The sequence below is a fragment of the Tiliqua scincoides genome, chromosome 5, assembly GCF_035046505.1.
Source record: "Tiliqua scincoides isolate rTilSci1 chromosome 5, rTilSci1.hap2, whole genome shotgun sequence".
Taxonomy (NCBI): Eukaryota; Metazoa; Chordata; class Lepidosauria; order Squamata; family Scincidae; genus Tiliqua; species Tiliqua scincoides.
This window is the reverse complement of record NC_089825.1, coordinates 126,723,315-126,741,482: the sequence shown is the minus strand read 5'-3', so window position 1 is coordinate 126,741,482 and position 18,168 is coordinate 126,723,315. Positions and strand designations below refer to the sequence as shown.

The window sequence follows — 18,168 nt, the reverse complement described above, 5'->3', positions numbered from 1 at the left end:
TGCCCCAGCCCCCCAGCCAGTCCCACACATACTTTTGCATGGGGCTCAGCTCCACCCGGACAATGAGCTCTGTCTTGGCTGGCATGTTCTTGAAGACATCAGCCTTGAGGCGACGCAACATGTGTGGACCCAGGAGGTCATGAAGCTTCTTGATCTGGTCTTCCTTGGATATGTCTGCAAACTCCTCCAGGAAGCCTTCCAGGTTGCTGAAGAAGGAGATGGAGCAATGGCTCTGTTTGCTCCTGGGGGCCATTTCAGACACACAGATGCCTGTGCAATACATGCCCCAGGCAGAAAATGGATTGGGTGGGGGGGGGGGAGACTTCTGAGTTTAGCCAATACTGTTTGAATGAGGAGTTACAGGAAAGGAGCTGCACTGCAAGGCTCCAGCCCAAAGGACACCATGGCTTTGTGATAAATAATATATAATATAATATTATACAGTATTTATATACCGCCTTTCTTGGTCTTTATTCAAGACTTTATTCAAGGCGGTTTACACAGGCAGGCTTATTAAATCCACGCAGGGATTTTTACAAATTGAAAGAAGGTTCTCTCTTTCAAGAACCACCACATTCAAGATGTTACACTCCGATCTGGTTTAACATTCTGGCCTCCATCCTCCCACGCTCCGAGCAGATGGAACAGCTCAGCTGCAGCTTGCCGGCTGCTTCAAGGTCGCACGGTGCCGGTGGCCTCGAACTGGCGACCTTGTGGATGTTAATCTTCAGGCAAATGGAGGCTCTACCCTCTAGACCAGACCTCCTGCCCAACAGAAGGTTGGGTTGTTGCCTCCTGATCTGGCAACAGAAGGGCATCATTGGCAGGACCTCAACCTTCTAATTTCATACTGCTGCAATAGCATAATACTATCACTGAGGCACTGCTGGAGGAATTCGCATTCTGCCAGCGGAAGTGCTTGGATCCTGTCATGCTTACCAATGCTGCTGGTGAGTGTAATGAGACCACCAGGGCAGTTGCTGGCAGCTGCATGCATGGGCTAGTGGCAAGGCCACCATCCTGGCAGTGGCATTTCTGGGCAGGGAAAGGAACTGAGAGCAGGAAGGAAGCAGGAGGGGTGGATCTAGCAGCAAAGATGGACACTGGATCTTATCGCCTCCATTTCTCAAACCTCCCTCCCTCTCTCCTCTGACATATACCATCGAAATAGGTGGTGTATGTCTAAGGAGACCCACTGGCAATCAGGCAGCCTATCAGGAAGTCAGTACAAAATGTTTTTACTTATCTCCTGCCAGTTTTGGAAACTCAAGTCAGTAACTTGGATTCAAGTTGCAAAAATGCATGATTTTGGGTGACCTGGCGACTCGTGAGTCGCACGCATGGAAGACTCTGAAAAAGACTTGAGTCAGGGCCCCCCAACTCAGCACTTGTCCCCATGTGTGTTGACTTGAATCTGCCTGTGTCTGGGGGTGCTTGCTTACTGTTTTCACCACATGGAAAACCTTGTGGGGCAAGCATCCCGACGGCGAGCAGCAGAGAGTTCCAACCAGGAGGCAGGAAAGGCTTAATGTGAACAGGAGGGGGAGGCGGGACTGGGTTCTGTTTTCCCATCTCTGATAGGGAATTGGATGATCATTGGACAAAGGATCGGCATTCTCATATTTCTATTGACTGAGGGAGGCCAGATGGAGGAGCAGGGGAGGGGGAAGCCTCATTGAATGAGTGGCTAAAGAACATCTGCTTCTGAGTAGAGCTGCAAGGATTGGGTCGTCCTGGTAAGCCTCCCAGCTGCTGCGTGTGACTCTCCTCCCTCTCACCACTTCTGTCCTGGCTCTCACTCAGTCCCTCCCACTCCTGTTTACAGGTGGGATGCGGCAGCAGGGAAGTAGTTAAAGAGAACTCACACACACACACACAGAGCCTGGCAGTAGTCCTGTTTTTCACATGGCTGGCTTTTAAAGGGGGCGACTCAGCCCAGGGAGAAAGAGGAGGCAAGGGAGGCGCTCATGGCAATCACGCTTTGTAGGCATGGCTCTGTTGTTACTTGTGAGGGAGGGAGACCCTCACTGAATGAGCAGCTAAAGAGGAACTACTTCTGAGTTGAGCTGCAAGGATCAGGTCATCCTGATAAACCTCCTAGCTTCTACTTGTGACCCTCCTTGCTGCTTGCTTTCTCGCAGTCCCAGCTCGGCGGGGACATCAGGGGAGTGAGTAAAGGGAACTCCAAGACACACACACACACACACACACACACACACACACTCTCCCCAGCAGCAGCCCCGTTTTTTCCACGGCAGGCTTTTTAAGAGGGGTCAACTTGAGTCCATTAGAGTCACTAAAGGGTGACTCAGAAAGTGCCCCCGATAGTGCCCCTCTTTTTTGAGTCAAGTCATGGGGGCGGTGACTTGGCAACTTGAGTCAAGCCCCACTGGATTTTCCCAACACTGCCTCCTGCAGGCTCTCCAATTGCCCCCCTCCCAGGATGCAGCGTGCACCTTTTCGGCATGACTGCATTAGCTCTGATGAAGATAGGATTGGGGACTAAGTTTTCTTCTCTATATAAAAGCATGAAATTACAATTGATTGCACAGGGGAAGCCAAATGGGAGGAAGAAGAAAGCAATGTTGCTAGCTTCAGTTACAGTAATATACAGTATTAAAAATCATGATCTAAATAACCATCTCAACCACAAATGATTACAAATTTTATGAATTCTAAGCAACGTATTTGTGAATTTGGGGAAGATGTCTGACAACTGGAGCTCGTCAAATGCTCTGCCAAAATTTTCTAAAATTGTTAACCAGAAATCACAAATTCCAAGGCCGGGGGGCCTTGCATTTGAATCGCATGTCTCGCTGGGAGAATAAGAAGCCAAACAAGACTCCAGGCACCCATGGACATGCAGGGCTGTACTGGATTTAATTATGGGGAGGAAAAGGAATTGGCAAGTGGCTGATAGCTTCACTCCTGGAACAGTGAGGAAGCTGTGTGGAAATCTGCTGGGAACATGTGCTTGGGAAAGCCACTGAAGGAAAAGGACAAAACAGGCACCGGACTGAGCAGGGAAGGTCAATGCTTCACTCCATCAAGCATCCTTGTGCCCTCACCTGTGGGAACTACACCTACAGTGGTTACACTGGACAACTTGAAGTTGCCCTGCCCTGAAGTTGCTTCGCTGGAGTCTGATGAAAGACACCCCAAAACCAAACTTATCTTGACCAACTAGCTAAATCAGTGAGGGGGGGAAAGAAAATTTAGTTTAAAAGCATGGAAGTTGAGCTTCCTCAGTATAGGCAAATCAAAAACACTTCTCACTGGAAATCTGAAGTTTCTACCAGTCCTGCCTCCATCCACTGATGGACAGGACCCTCTACTAGATCTCTTTCCACAGGGTCACCACGTGCTCTGATAAAAACAAACATTAGCCAGAGTGGTGCTGGTGGTGTGCAAGTCTGGCCAGCAGAGGGAGACATCCTTTCAAAGATACACTATCAAATGCCCAGGGCGGGGGGACAGGGAAGAATCTCTATTCTGCTTTTCTCCTCAGTCTCTCCAGGATAATGGACATTCTAGAGTTGCCTCTCTGTGTGTTCTTTCACATTTCAGGATTATTAAGGAAGCCATGGGCCTTCTGATGTAAGGAAGATCAGCTGACTATAACGAAATCTGAAGGTAATGCTTGCCTAGAGAACTTGCCCTGCTCTTTCACATGCCGGCAAGCCTTCTGATGGCAACTGGTGCACCAACCCCTTCTTGGATCTCTGACTACCTGAAAAGACTGGGGTCACCCAAAGGCCATCTGTGTTTAAGAGCAACTAGAGGGGGGGCAGGGACAGCCCCTCTACTCTACAGAAGTCTCACTGGAGGAAAGATTGAATCAGAGACATGAGATGAGAAGGCTGCCAGGGAAGGCAGAGCTGAAAACAGAAACTACCACAAACAGGAAGACAACAGGCACTGCTGGTCCTATGCTGACCCGACTTGTACATATAGCAAGGGGGAAGGAAGCATGGGATAGCTGACCGTACTTGAATCTCTCTGGAGTGAGGAAATTCAGCAGATGAAAGAGTTCTTCCAGGTTGTTTTGCAAGGGGGTCCCTGTGAGTAGCAGCTTGTGGTCAATCTTGTAACCGTTTAACACCCTAAAAAACTGAAACCAAGAGTGGCAAAGACATTAGGTGGGCACACAACTCAAACTCTTATGCAAAGAGCAGGAGACCCCCACTCCCCTGAACAACCCACCCTTCATGTCAACAGGTTTGCCTCACCTTGGACTGGTTGTTTTTGAGCCGGTGAGCTTCATCCACAACAAGACAGGCCCATCGAATGGATGCCAAGGCAGCCTGGTCAATGGTGACCAGTTCATAAGAGGTTAGGAGGACATGAAACTTCACCTGAGCTTCCCTCTGAAAGCAAATAACAAAAGAACAACAAGATGTAGCCACCATTATCCTCACGATCCAGTACAGGACAAGTGCATCTCCTCCTCCCACCATATGCAAGATGCCTCCTCTTAAGAAAAGGATCAAATCTGAAATGGAACCCACATTCAGGCACTCCATCTTATAAGTCTGTAATTCAATTTAACTCCTGCACTGTTCTCTCAGAGAGGAAAGGGGAGTACACAGCCCGACTCCCTAACTGTTTTAGGAAATACCAGAGTAGGGCATGTTTCACCTTTGCCCAAATTGCCTGCATGTCCATCCCATTGAGGAGGACAGATTCTTCTCTATGACACAGAAACAAAATGAGGTTCTCTCACATGGCACCACTGAGCACAGTCCTCCCTCCTTGGTGAGGAAAACAATTGAGTTCCTCTGCATTTTAAGCAAGTGGGCAAGGGCACATGGCAGGCATCTGGGGCATAGGGGTTAAAAAGCTGCCCTTCAACTCAAAGGTCAAAGGCCAGTAAGATATGTATAACAGTCAAGGTGAGCTCTGTCGCAGACTCCAGAGGACACCTGCTGCTGCTGCCTAGCAGGGAGATTTGCACTTGCCTTCATCTTGAATGCCTTCTTCCCGCCCTTCATGGCATTGTCCTCAAATGAAAATTCATTCTCACGAATAATGGAGCGGCTGTCCTTGTCTCCTGTGTAGGTCACCACATAAAAATTGGGTGCCCACATCTGGAATTCCCGCTCCCAGTTGATGATGGTGGAGAGCGGTGCACTGACCAGGAAAGGTCCCTTGGTGTGACCCTGCAGGGAGGGGTTAAGAAGGAGAGAGGATCAGAAGATATTTCATGTCATTCATGACCCAGAATAGGCTTTCCCTTCTGCTGTCTGGGAGCCAAACAGGCCATCAGCGACTCCTAACCATGACTCAGTCTGATGTGGTGATTTTCAAATGCTTTGCTCTTGGCTCCCAGGGGTTAAGCCAGGCAGAGAGAAATCCATTCATAAAATCACTGGCTGCCAGAATGAACAAGGTTCTCCTGTGGCTCTGCCGGGATCACTGACACACAGCCAGCCACAGCAGCTGTTCGTACAGAAATAACAGCTGTTCACAGAAGGGCCCTTTGCCTGGGGCTGACGCATTCTTGCTACCAAACAGCTATGAGGCACCAGCAGTGTCCTGACCGAAGCAACACACAGATCTGCGTCAGGTAGGCAGGACTTGGGACAGCTCTGCCCATGACGAGTGCTGGGGAACACTCCAGCATCACAAAGTCTCCCACAGCAATTGCACAAATGTGTGCTTACATCTGGAAAACTGGACCACATGGGTTCCCCAGACACACGCAGGCTAGTTGACATTCCATATTTCCTGAAGAGATCTGAAGGTGCAATGCTGCTCTAGGATAAGGTGTGAGGCTCCCGTGGAGCAAATGTGGACCTTTATTCCCACAATGGTGGACTGAGCACAGCCAGAGTTCCTGAAGCAGATTTTCAGGAGGAGGAACCTGGGGCAACCCAGTAAGGCCTGGTCATCTCTTGCTGTGTAATCAGCAGCTGGAGCAGACAGTCACTCAGCTGGAAGCTAGCAGCTGCTCGGTTTCAGTAGGGACCTGTGGAAGAGCCTGTAGCTCCAGCAGTTCAGCAGGGCTCACTGGCAAAACAAGCACTCCCTGGAAGGCTGCCGAGAGGAGGTCAGGGTGGAAGCTACTGAAACAGATAAGCGAACTGGGGAGCCAGGAAGAAGGTGAAAGGTCTCTCTGGGTCTCACTCATGCAGGCAAAGAGGTTCCTCCAGAAAGAAAACAGCAGCAGAAAACTCAGACGACTAGAAGCCCAAAGGTGACAGGCCTGGGAGATCAAAGAGGCTAGACGAGGAATTCCACAGTTCACATGGGCTGGTTCACATGGGAGCTGACAGCCTTGAAATATCTTGGATCTAAGCCACAGAGACTGGGAGCACATGGGCTGGGCAACAGCTTGCTGGCTCCCTTTATGGAGGGAGAGAAAGGGTCTTGGAGAAGTGCAAGGCATTTCAGAAAAATGGATTTTCTCCCTCTATGCTGCTTCATTTACACTGAGCCCTTGAATAGGAAACCTGTTATTTCTCACCATACTGGAGAACTGAGTGTCAGGATGGGTGGGAGGGAAGAATAGTCTGATCAGGTCAGAAAACTGGCCTGGAAGCCCCACAGCAAAGTACCACTGGAGCACAAGGGAAGGCCACACAATGGCATACAAGGAACAGGAAGCCCAAGGTCAGGGGTGAGCAGGCGGAAACAGAGTCCAATTTTGCAAAATGCCCAGCAAGGATAGTCTGACCCCTACCAAGGGGTAGGGGATAGACAGACCCCTACTGTACTCTACCAAGAAAAGTCCTGCCACGAAAGTGGGCAAACACATCTAAGCCCAGCAGTTCTGCCCTCAACCCACCTCCCTGTACAGCGAGTACAGAAAGACAATGGTCTGGATGGTCTTGCCAAGGCCCATCTCGTCAGCCAGGATGGTGTCCGTGCTCTGGGCCCAGGAGAACCGCAGCCAGTTGAGGCCTTCCAGCTGGTACATATGCAGCGTACCTCCAGTGGCGGTGATGAAGCGTGGTTGGCTCTCGTATTTCACTGTTGGCTGCAATGAGCAGAGAGATGAAGCCAAGAACCCTTGAGGCACCTGCCACATGCAGAAGAGAGGCTGGCTCCCTCCCTGCCACCTCTTCCACCATACTGAAAATGCAGTTCTGCCAAGCCACACAGAGCCCTGCTTCCAGCCACCCTCCAGCTCTCCCCAGATACACAAAGCTTCTCCCCCACTGCCCTGCAATACCAAGTACTTGCCACCAAGGCTTCAGGGTCACCCCTCTACTAGTCACTCTCCCAGAATTCACATCACATCCCAGAACTCACATCATTAGTGGGAGAGTTTGGAGGATCCTCTGATGTTAGCTCCTTCTTCTTCTTCTTGTACTTCCTTGGCTGGGCAGGGTCTTCACCCATAATCAGCTCTCTAAAGAAAAAGAGGGGGAGACTTCCTTCATGCCCCACCCAAGAACCTTGGGGGCTACTAGCAAGGTCCAGACAGGCCATCTCCTGGCCCACTCAGGACCTCGTTTTTTCTTGCTCTCACCACCATGTCAAGGCTGGAGCATGACTTCTTACCTGTGGAACCAATAGGCCTGCTTGTGGTACTCAAAGTCAGGAATTAGCATCTCATCTTCCTCCCACGTAGACTGGTCATAGGAAAGATCACGCCACTTTACCAGGTAGTGGTAGTTGCCCTTTTTGTCAATGCTGCATGCAGGAAATACATTAGGCAAAGGAAAAGAAGAGCAGAAAGAAGACACACATACAAGTCTGGCTTGCTCTCTTCCACTATCAGTGAGCTCAGCATGGCTGCAGAATGGCAGCTGGTGGCAACAAGTCAATACTGGCCACAAAGGCTGGACTTCACCAAGTGAAGAGAAGAAAGACCTAGGCAGTCTTTCAAAATGTAACTAGACATTTCTTTTTCCTTACCTGGGAATCCTCCTCCCACTTATTCACCAGACAGGAGGTGATCAGTGGGTTGCTCTCCACTACCAAATAAGAGGCAGGACTCCATGAGGAAAAAAGACAGTCAAGGCAAAGCAGGCTGGACAAGGAGGCCTCTCCCCTTCCTCCTAAGCAGGAGGTTTCTGCCCTTGCAGTAGTCTTTACAAAAAACACTCTAGCTCCAACACTGTACCTCAAGAGGCTCATTCCACCAGCAACAGTGGCCAAGGAGCAAACTGAAGGAGAATTCACAGGTCAGGAAAATTCTCCCTTCTCTCTACTTGGCACCAACCAGTGATCCAGACAGTGGGGTAAATCTGAGCAGCTCCACACTCTACCAGGGATGGAAAGAAAATTGCACTCAGAGTGAAGCATACACACTGAAGGACCCTTCAGCCAAAAGCTGTCACAGTGTATGCAGAGATATTCAAGTGCTTAGTGTGAAGGGTGTGTGTGTGTGTGTGTGTGTGTAGCCGCTACTTTCCATGCTTCCTCACCTTAATCTAATAAGAGGCAAAATGGCAGCTCTTTTCAGGGAGTGAGTCAATATACCTCGGGGGGGGGGGCACTTGTCAAGAGTGTCATAGGTCTCAACAATGAAACACTCCAGTCACCAAGGTCTTCCTGGCAGTTCTGCCTCTCTCCTCTAACCCCTAATACATGATAAAAGAGAGAGAGGCAGAACACTTCATCATCTGTCCATTTCAACATCCTTACTCTGCTCTGCTTCAAAACAGCACACCAAGGGAGAAAGGAAAGAGAGTGGCTTCAGCAGAAAGCAGGAAGTGCCCCTCGGTCAGCCCTCCTCCTCTCAGCCAAGGTGTCTCTCATCCAGAAAGCCCCCTCGTATTGCACAGAATGGAGGGCGCAGGAGTGTCACAGCCATTGACTGATTATAAGTCAGGAGAAAAGCTTCTAGGAGGAGCACATGAAAATGATGTTCAAATCCATGTGGATGATTCGCTATAGCCAAAAAAGACTAAAAACTTTATCTTCTTTTAAAAGAAGGCTGAAATTCCCAGGAATCTGGTGGGTGGCATGTGTCATGTTGCAGACCCCTGCCCCTCCTTTTATGCCCCTTAGGTGGGCCCACCAGCACTTGTTATTCTTTCCTGCTCCTTACTCCCGAACTCACTCCCATAGAGCCACCTGCCTTCCCTAATGAAATTCCTCCTCAAAGTACACCTTTTCTCATGAACTCTTTGGTACCATCAACTCTTGTAACCAAGGCAAAAATGGATAATGGAAGCAAATGCGCATCTGCTCCATTTGCTCCATCTGCATTTCCTCACTTTGTTCTGCTATCTCCCAACTTGAATTTTAGATTGCATGCTCGTTGGGGCAGGGAACTGTGTTGAATTATCCAAGTCCCTGGGCAAGGATCTGTCCTACTTTGCAAAGCAATGCTAGCTCTATTAGCAGACAGTGATACAATCTCTGCCAATAATGGCTGCATCGAAAAAGTCTCCCAAGGTTGTCTAGATCACCCCAAGCCTAAAAACACACTGACAAAGGGCTGGGGTATCACTGGCACAGATGGCAAGTGTTGCACCACTTCCACCTGACCCTACCATAACTGACCTGTGGTTTATAACGCGATGGATGGTCATCCAGTCTGGCTTGATACCATAACGGTAGTACTTCTCTTCCATCTCAGCATAGAGAGGATCCTTGTTTTTCCTCTTCTCACTTTTGCCATCATCATCACCAGAGCCATAGTCAAGGAGTGGGGGCTCATCCATGTCATTCTTTCGTTGGTAATTTCTATACATCACTAGGTGGAAGATCTCAAGCTGGGATTGCGGGAGGCAGAAAAAGGAACAGAAGAGAGAAAAGACCCACTGTAAGTAAAGAGCAGCAACAGCACATCTGGTTCAGATGTGGCCCAGTCACATACCATAAGGGTGCTCACCACAAGGACACTTGTGCTCAGAGTCTGTAGATGAGACACAATGGTTGGGATTCTGTCTGTGGACAAACCTATTCTCTAGAGAGTTTCCCCCATTCTGCAAATCCAACTTGCTGTGTATGGAGCCAGGGTATTGGCACCTGTTTCCTCTGGCTGACACTGCCTCTCCAAGGCATCAAATGGATGCCTTCCCCAGTCCTGTGACTGGAGCTGTCACCCCTCTTCAAAGGGGCCTGTGAGCGACATCAGAGCCATTGAGCCTTGACACCTTTTCCTCCTCATCACTGTCCCACCCCCTCTTCTTGTAGCTCACAGCAGCTGCCAAGGCTTCAGCTTTTTTCTGACTTTGTGCATCGCAGAACTAAGCAGCCAGGGTTGGGGGGCTGGCAGCCTCTGTGACCAGTAGGTACATAGGGTGCAACAGCTCTTCAGGCAGAAGGGAGGAATGAGCAAGCCCAACTCAGTGGCAGGAACACTGGCTTAGTAAGTGACTTGTGCTAGGGAACAGAGAGGCGAACATTGAAGCTGTCCACAGACATGCTAGATCAGTGTTTCTCAAACTATGGATCTGGACCCACTAGGTGGGTCATGAGCCAATTTCAGGTGGGTTCCCATTCATTTCAATATTTTATTTTTAATATATTAGACTTGATGCTACCATGGGATGTGACTGCATTTTGGGAAATGTTACACATCTGTACTTTTAACAGGCTGCTATATATATGCTTTTAACAATGACAGTCAATGGGATTTACTCCTGGGTAAGTGTGGGTAGGATTGCAGCCTAGGATTGCTAAATATTTTCCTGCTCGATGATGTCACTTCCAGTCATGACATCACATCCGGTGGGTCCTGACAGATTCTCATTCTAAAAAGTCGGGTCCCGGAGCTAAATGTGTGAGAATGACTGTGCTAGATAGTATTTGAAGGTCCTCCACAGCCCAGCCCAAACATTCCAAACTCTGTGGTGCGCTGGTGGCAAAAGAATCCTGCAACCCAAACCAAACAACCAAACTCACTCTTGGGTCCTGCAAGGTCACGAGAGACCAGGGCTTTTTAGCACAGACCTTTCAAGGGCAGAACCGTGACCCCCTTCTATCATCACTCAACTTTCCTCAACCACTGTACCTGCAATTCCTTTATCCACGAGCAGTGCCAATAGGACAGGCCAACCCACTTGACAAAGAATTCACGTTCAGAACGCCCCTGCAGGGCCTTGGGCGGTGGGTCATCTGAATTTGCTTCAGGTGGGAGGGCAGCAGCAACTGGCGTCGGTGGCTCCCCCCATCGCCAGTGCAGGATCTTCTGCACACGGCCCTTCAGCATGGGGCACTGAGAAGAGGAAAGAGGGGCGTCAGACATGCAGGAAGCAACAGGTCACTAAAACAGGGTGCCCTTTATGAGATCAGTAAGCCTCACTGTCAGTGGAGATGCCCTCCCTTCTCTTGCCCTCTCTTGACCATACCTCCCCTTGCTCTCAAGGGGAGCACTACCACCACCACACCCCTTCTTCTCAGCACCCTCACCGTGCAGCGGGGACACAACCATTCCCCATTGGGGATCTCAGGAAGTGGTGGGTTGAGGCAGTGGATATGGTAGGAGGAGATGCAAGCGTCGCAACACAAGAGCTCGCCCCCGTCCTTACAGACGCGGCAGTACTCCATGTGATCATCCTCCTCCTCCTTCTCGCCATCATCCAGCTCCCCTTCATACTCGTCATCTTCCTCCTTTGGCTCCCACTGCACCCCTTCCTTCTCCTGCAGACCAGGGACATGACATAACACAACCAAAGAGAAAAAGAGAGCTGGATTATGAGATATGGACCATGTGGCTATAAGCGCATGGATGTTACAACAGAAGCTAAAGCCTATCTTGCAATAAAACACTGATGCATTTCCAACGTTTGGGAGTCCACTTTTCCCAACTTGAATTCTCAGCAAAGGAAAACAAGTCATGCGCTGGTCATAGTCTTAAAAGGACGCTTAACATTCAGGGGGGTCCAAGGTACTCTCCAGAATTACATTTTGGAATCTCAGAAAGATCCAGATGCTTGCAGAGCCTGGTTCCTAGGTATAGCATCAGGATGGCAAGACTCTCCACCTTCACTTGATGAAAAACTGACTCTTAATAGTCCCCCAAAGCAATACAGGAATAAGCAGGGGTTTAAAATGTTTGGAAACCACGTGGTATCCAGTTGGCCACAGTGGGAAGCAAGATGCTGGACCAGACAGGTCTCTAGACTGACCCAGCAGGGGTCTCCTTGTAATGCGGTCCCTATGTTAAACCCCAGCCCCTGTCCCCTTGTCCCTATGCACACAGCACCCCCCAATGTCCCTCTCTTCCATCATCCCTAACCCAAGCACTACCTTAAAAGAAGCAAACAAAAATCTGTTTCAAAGTTAGAACCACGTGAATTTGTAGATGCAAATCTATTATTTTTGCATAATTGATTCCAGCTGCAGAATCTGAATTTTTTTAATTGTGAAATTTTGGATTTTGTCCTGTTTTAAGAACAGAATTCTGGGCCCTAGGCAGGAATGGCAGCTAGACTTACACCAGAGCAAGGGCTATAGCTGGCTAGCTCCTTCCCCAGAAGTGGGCGAGACAGCAGGTGGGAGGTGCTAGTGTGCAGAGAACAAGGAAGAAAGGTCAGAAGCTTACACAGTGGGGGCAGCTCCACTTGCCCTCGGGGGCCTTGTCTAGCTCCGGATCCAGGCACACCAGGTGATAAGCTCTGGGACATGAGTCGCAGAGGATGATCTCCCCGCCCTGCTGACACACCTCACAGTAGTCTTGGTGGTCTGTCTCGTAGCCGTCCGCCTCTTCTTCACCAGCAACTGCCCGGCCGGGAAGCGGAGAGAAAGCAGAATGGCATGAGCGCACTTCCCTAAGCCTGAGCCACATGCAGCTGACTTCCTTATCTGAGTCAAGGCAAGTCTAAGGACTGGGAGCCATCAGCCCCATCCCTTACAAACCAATGGGTATTATTCAAATTGCTCTACCACCCATCCCAAAGAGGAGCCATAACTGAGGCATTGTCATGTGATTATTAATCACAAGCACTGCTCCGCCTTCAATCACTGCAGCCTCTGAATGCTTTACACAAGGAAGGGTGGTCAAGGGAAAAAATAAAGCCAGAAGCTCCAGTCTTGCCACTCTTTCACATTATCCCAAGATAAGTACTAACACGGCCATCCTCCTAACTTACGGCACACATTTCCCTGCAAACCTAAGGTGCCTGCTGGCAGGGAACCCTGGCTTCTTCCACCAGTCCACAGGGAATGCCAGCAGGACAACAGCTTCACAAGGACTGTCCAGGCATCAGAAAAGGAGGCTGCATTTGTGACCCCTGCCACAGTCTCACCTTTCTTCTTTTTCCGGCCAGGTCTGCCCCGCTTCAGTTTCTTGACTCTTCCTGAACTGTCTGAGCGCACCGAGGAGCTGTGAACGCTGGAATTGTCGAGGTCCGATTCCTCTTCCAGCTCACCCAACTCGTCACTCTGAAACAAATGCTGTACATAACCGGAGCAGCCCTCCATTAGGAAAAGCCCATACAGAGGCAGAAAGGAAGGGGGATGTGAGGGGGGTGCATGTGAGGAGGGGCCTGGCACCTGGACTTAGCATCTGCCCCAAAATAAAGCAGTAGGAAGAAGAGGGGGTGACTTGCCAGCCCCAGTCCTGCTCATTTATGGCTGGGGGGGGATTTAGTGTCATGTAACACAGGAGACACAGTTTCAAGTTAAAAGGCAAAGGATGAGGGGAGGGGAGCAAGAGTGGGAGAGAGAGAAGGTGGGGATAATGTAATAAACAAACACTTCCACAGTCATGCCATGCAACCCAGAGTCAAGCCTCGTTCACTGCCACAGTCCAGGAGAAATCTGCACATCTCCTGGCTCTGGCAACACCACATCTGATCAAGTCACCAGAGGGGTGGCTCAAGAGGATCGCCAGAGGGCCAGACTTTGCTTCTTTTCATTACAAGCAGAAGCACAACCAGACAGCAAAAAAAAGGCAACAGGATGCAAATGAGCCTAATCTCCATAACATAAACAGGTCACAGAAATTAGCTTCTTTTGGCACCAAACTGTGAGGTCTTTCTTTTCTTGTCTCAAGCTGCAGAGTACTCAGCCTTGCCTATCTGTCCAGAAAATGCTCTGCCAGCTCTTCATCCCCACAACAATCAACACACACACACACACACACACACCACCAAAGAGTGGCCTTACTGAGCTGCTCTTTTTGCGCTTGCCGCCAATCATGCCTAGCTTGATCTTCAGAGGTGCCATCTTCTTCCCCTTCATCTTCCTCTTCATCTCGGGGACGCGAGGGCTCTTGCTCCGTTTCTTGTGTCCAGGACCTTTTGTAGAGCAAATGAAATAAAGGGTGCCCATCACACTTTGCATTCCACCGTTGGTCTGTGGGTTCGATGTCACACCTGGGCAAGGAGGTGGGCTTCTAGGAGCTGCAAAGCCACAAGTGGGTGGCAGGCCCTGGAAAGGGATCCCAAGAGTACTACATCTCCAACCAGATGCCGTTCCTCCTCCCCAAGAACACAAGCAGTCCTGGCTGTTAAGTCCCCTCTGCTCCAATCCACAGTGCTCCACTTCTCTTAGGAAGTAGTAAGATCACAATGGGGGAATGTTATGGAAGTCAGAAAGTCCTCTGGGAAAAGATATAGTAAGTTGGGAGTCCTGGGGGAAGGTCTAATGGAGAAATCAGATGTCCTGACCACCAGAACCCCCCGATGTTCCTTCCTCCATTCTGAGAGAAACCTGGAGGCCCAGTTTCTAGTGCCATTGCTACAAAGACAAGATCCTAAGTTCTGGCTCTGGAGCCCCTTGGCTTAAGCTGCTCCCTTCCCAAGGAACCCTAAGAGGGTTTCAGAAGGCGCTTGACACGGTCCCTCACCAAAGGCTACTGAAAAAACTCCACAGTCAGGGAATTAGAGGACAGGTCCTCTCGTGGATTGAGAACTGGTTGGAGGCCAGGAAGCAGAGAATGGGTGTCAATGGGCAATTTTCACAATGGAGAGAGGTGAAAAGCGGTGTGCCCCAAGGATCTGTCCTGGGACCAGTGCTTTTCAACCTCTTCATAAATGACCTGGAGACAGGGGTGAGCAGTGAAGTGGCTAAGTTTGCAGGTGACACCAAACTTTTCCGAGTGGTGAAGACCAGAAGTGATTGTGAGGAGCTCCAGAAGGATCTCTCCAGACTGGCAGAATGGGCAGCAAAATGGCAGATGCGCTTCAATGTCAGTAAGTGTAAAGTCATGCACATTGGGGCAAAAAATCAAAACTTTAGATATAGGCTGATGGGTTCTGAGCTGTCTGTGACAGATCAGGAGAGAGATCTTGGCGTGGTGGTGGACAGGTCGATGAAAGTGTCGACCCAATGTGCGGCGGCAGTGAAGAAGGCCAGTTCTATGGTTGGGATCATTAGGAAGGGTATTGAGAACAAAACGGCTAGTATTATGATGCCGTTGTACAAATCTATGGTAAGGCCACACCTGGAGTATTGTGTCCAGTTCCGGTCGCCGCATCTCAAAAAAGACATAGTGGAAATGGAAAAGGTGCAAAAGAGAGCCACTAAGATGATTACGGGGCTGGGGCACCTTCCTTATGAGGAAAGGCTACGGCGTTTGGGCCTCTTCAGCCTAGAAAAGAGACGCCTGAGGGGGGACATGATTGAGACATACAAAATTATGCAGGGAATGGACAGAGTGGATAGGGAGATGCTCTTTACACTCTCACATAATACCAGAACCAGGGGACATCCACTAAAATTGAGTGTTGGGCGGGTTAGGACAGACAAAAGAAAATATTTCTTTACTCAGCGTGTGGTCGGTCTGTGGAACTCCTTGCCACGGGATGTGGTGCTGGCGTCTACCCTAGACGCCTTTAAAAGGGGATTGGACACGTTTCTGGAGGAAAAATCCATTATGGAGTACAAGCCATGATGTGTATGTGCAGCCTCCTGATTTTAGAAATGGGTTATGTCAGAATGCCAGATGCAAGGGAGGGCACCAGGATGAGGTCTCTTGTTATCTGGTGTGCTCCCTGGGGCATTTGCTGGGCCGCTGTGAGATACAGGAAGCTGGACTAGATGGGCCTATGGCCTGATCCGGTGGGGCTGTTCTTATGTTCTTAAGAGCAGGTAGGCAGCATCTTTGATCTGACATCAACTCTCCAAAGTTGAAAATGTCATAGTTTTGAAATTTGGCCTTATTTCAAAAATTGGACACATCAAGCCAATAGCTTTGTCTAATCCACCCCTGCACAATGTCCCCACCCCCTCCCAGGAAGACCCTGGCACTCACCTTTGCCTTCTTTGGTTTTGGCTTTACGGATTGGAGCAGGTGGAGGTGGCTGCAGTGGAGGTGGTGGTGGCTCAGGTGCAGTGGTGACGGCTGACACTGCAGCTGATACTTGCTCAGCCACTGCGGCGGCGGCAGCAGCAGCGGCGGCGGCCACAGCAGCTGTTGACCCTTTGAAGGGGTTGTTGGCACTGAACTCCCGCCATTTGGCTCCCATGATAGTCATCATTTTGGACATTGGAATCTTGGGATTCTTTTTGGCAATAAGAGGTCTAAAAGGGGGGAAACAAAAGGCAGGTGACACCCTCTTGGCTCAATGCACAAGTTCCACGCTGTTTCTTAAGGATCAAAGGAGGATGCCCTCCTTCAGTCCTCTCCTGTGCTCTCACTTTTATTATCCGCTTCAAGGACAACCAAGGAGTCCTGGTCCCACAACCCTTTGCACATCAGAAACAGCTCCCAGAGAACCCAGAATCCATGGCAGCTTCACCACCCCTTAGTCCTTCCCACCAACCTCTGCTTTCCCTTATTCCAGTCCAAAGCAGAGCACAAAACCTAGAAGACCTGGTACCATTTTTCATGATTTGTACAAGCACTTTTATTTTACCTTTTTTAAGCAGAGGCAAAATTAGCAAAGACAGAATAGGGAAACTGTGCAGCACATACACATGGACCACATTACAGAAATCTATGTCCAGAGGAAGACCAGGAGGTGCTTGAACTCAGCTCTCCACCCAGTGCTGATGTCAGGATTGCTGTGGTCCCCACCTGCTCCTCAACAGCACATTGGTGTTAACACTGGCACTGATACTAAGGGCATAGGGGTAAGCACAGCCAGACAGGACCCCTGATGAGCGAGGGTCTTAGCCAGTGCCCAGCCTGGCCAATTCCAGCTTCCACCCCATCCCATTCTCCAAAGCTACTGCATCAACTGGGCCTTAATAAACTTAGACTGGAGAAGGCACCCAGCTATCAAAGGTGACATAGTCTCAGGTTGCCTCCTCTGCACAATGCAGGGAGAGAGAGAATCCGGCTGGTTTCAAGACAGCAACGGACACATCTCCCTTTTTACTCTGGCATGCCAGGGAAGAGTGCTTCAGAATGGTCTTGAGTAACAGTAACCTCACCATGTTTCCAAAGTCAGCATAGGAGTGCAATATTTCAAAACTGGCCCCATGGACCTGGGATGCAGGGCAGCTAATTCAAAACAGTCCACTTTGGGCCTGAAAAGTCCACTTTGGGCCTGAAAAGACGCCTGAGGGGGGACATGATTGAGACATACAAAATTATGCAGGGGATGGACAGAGTGGATAGGGAGATGCTCTTTACACTCTCACATAACACCAGAACCAGGGGACATCCACTAAAATTGAGTGTTGGGCGGGTTAGGACAGACAAAAGAAAATATTTCTTTACTCAGCGTGTGGTCGGTCTGTGGAACTCCTTGCCACAGGATGTGGTGCTGGCGTCTACCCTAGACGCCTTTAAAAGGGGATTGGACACGTTTCTGGAGGAAAAATCCATTATGGGGTACAAGCCATGATGTGTATGTGCAGCCTCCTGATTTTAGAAATGGGTTATGTCAGAATGCCAGATGCAAGGGAGGGCACCAGGATGAGGTCTCTTGTTATCTGGTGTGCTCCCTGGGGCATTTGGTGGGCCGCTGTGAGATACAGGAAGCTGGACTAGATGGGCCTATGGCCTGATCCAGTGGGGCTGTTCTTATGTTCTTATGAATGTACCACTCACACAGAGCTAACTGGAAGGCGAGCTCCTGCCAGCTAAGAAAAATCAGGCCAGCAAGGAAGTAGGCTTGTTCCATGCCACAATCTAAAGCATTATATAGAAATCTGCCCCGGTGGGGCTAACCCCATAGCCCAGCAAAGTGAGGGCTACAGCTGCTTACACCACTCAGCTCTTATCGATCTCCAGGGAAGACAAGAACTGCCAAACTGGAACAGTCCAATGCTCCGTTAATCCAACAAACACAGCACTCAGTGAACAAAGCACGATGTAGCACGACAGGAACAGAGGCAATAGCTCCCTGACCTCCCCTCCTGCTTCATCAC

At 49.7% G+C, this 18,168-nt stretch overlaps 1 protein-coding gene across 5 annotated transcripts in view; it reads right to left on the bottom strand.

Annotated features, from left to right (window-relative positions):
- Positions 1-18,168, bottom strand: part of CHD3 (chromodomain helicase DNA binding protein 3) — a 57,914-nt gene that overhangs the window by 21,492 nt on the left and 18,254 nt on the right. For 3 of the 5 annotated variants that reach the window (XM_066631322.1, XM_066631323.1, XM_066631326.1), the window contains exons 5-18: positions 16,103-16,371; positions 14,014-14,144; positions 13,152-13,299; positions 12,449-12,624; positions 11,314-11,544; positions 10,916-11,119; positions 9,460-9,671; positions 7,507-7,638; positions 7,255-7,354; positions 6,788-6,979; positions 4,959-5,159; positions 4,230-4,367; positions 3,990-4,111; positions 33-206 (exon numbers count right to left, since the gene is read on the bottom strand). In XM_066631322.1, coding sequence (XP_066487419.1) covers positions 33-206; positions 3,990-4,111; positions 4,230-4,367; positions 4,959-5,159; positions 6,788-6,979; positions 7,255-7,354; positions 7,507-7,638; positions 9,460-9,671; positions 10,916-11,119; positions 11,314-11,544; positions 12,449-12,624; positions 13,152-13,299; positions 14,014-14,144; positions 16,103-16,371 — 2,430 coding nt within the window. The remainder of the gene's footprint in view (positions 1-32; positions 207-3,989; positions 4,112-4,229; positions 4,368-4,958; positions 5,160-6,787; positions 6,980-7,254; positions 7,355-7,506; positions 7,639-9,459; positions 9,672-10,915; positions 11,120-11,313; positions 11,545-12,448; positions 12,625-13,151; positions 13,300-14,013; positions 14,145-16,102; positions 16,372-18,168) is intronic. The other 2 variants (XM_066631325.1, XM_066631324.1) reach the window with 2 other exon arrangements.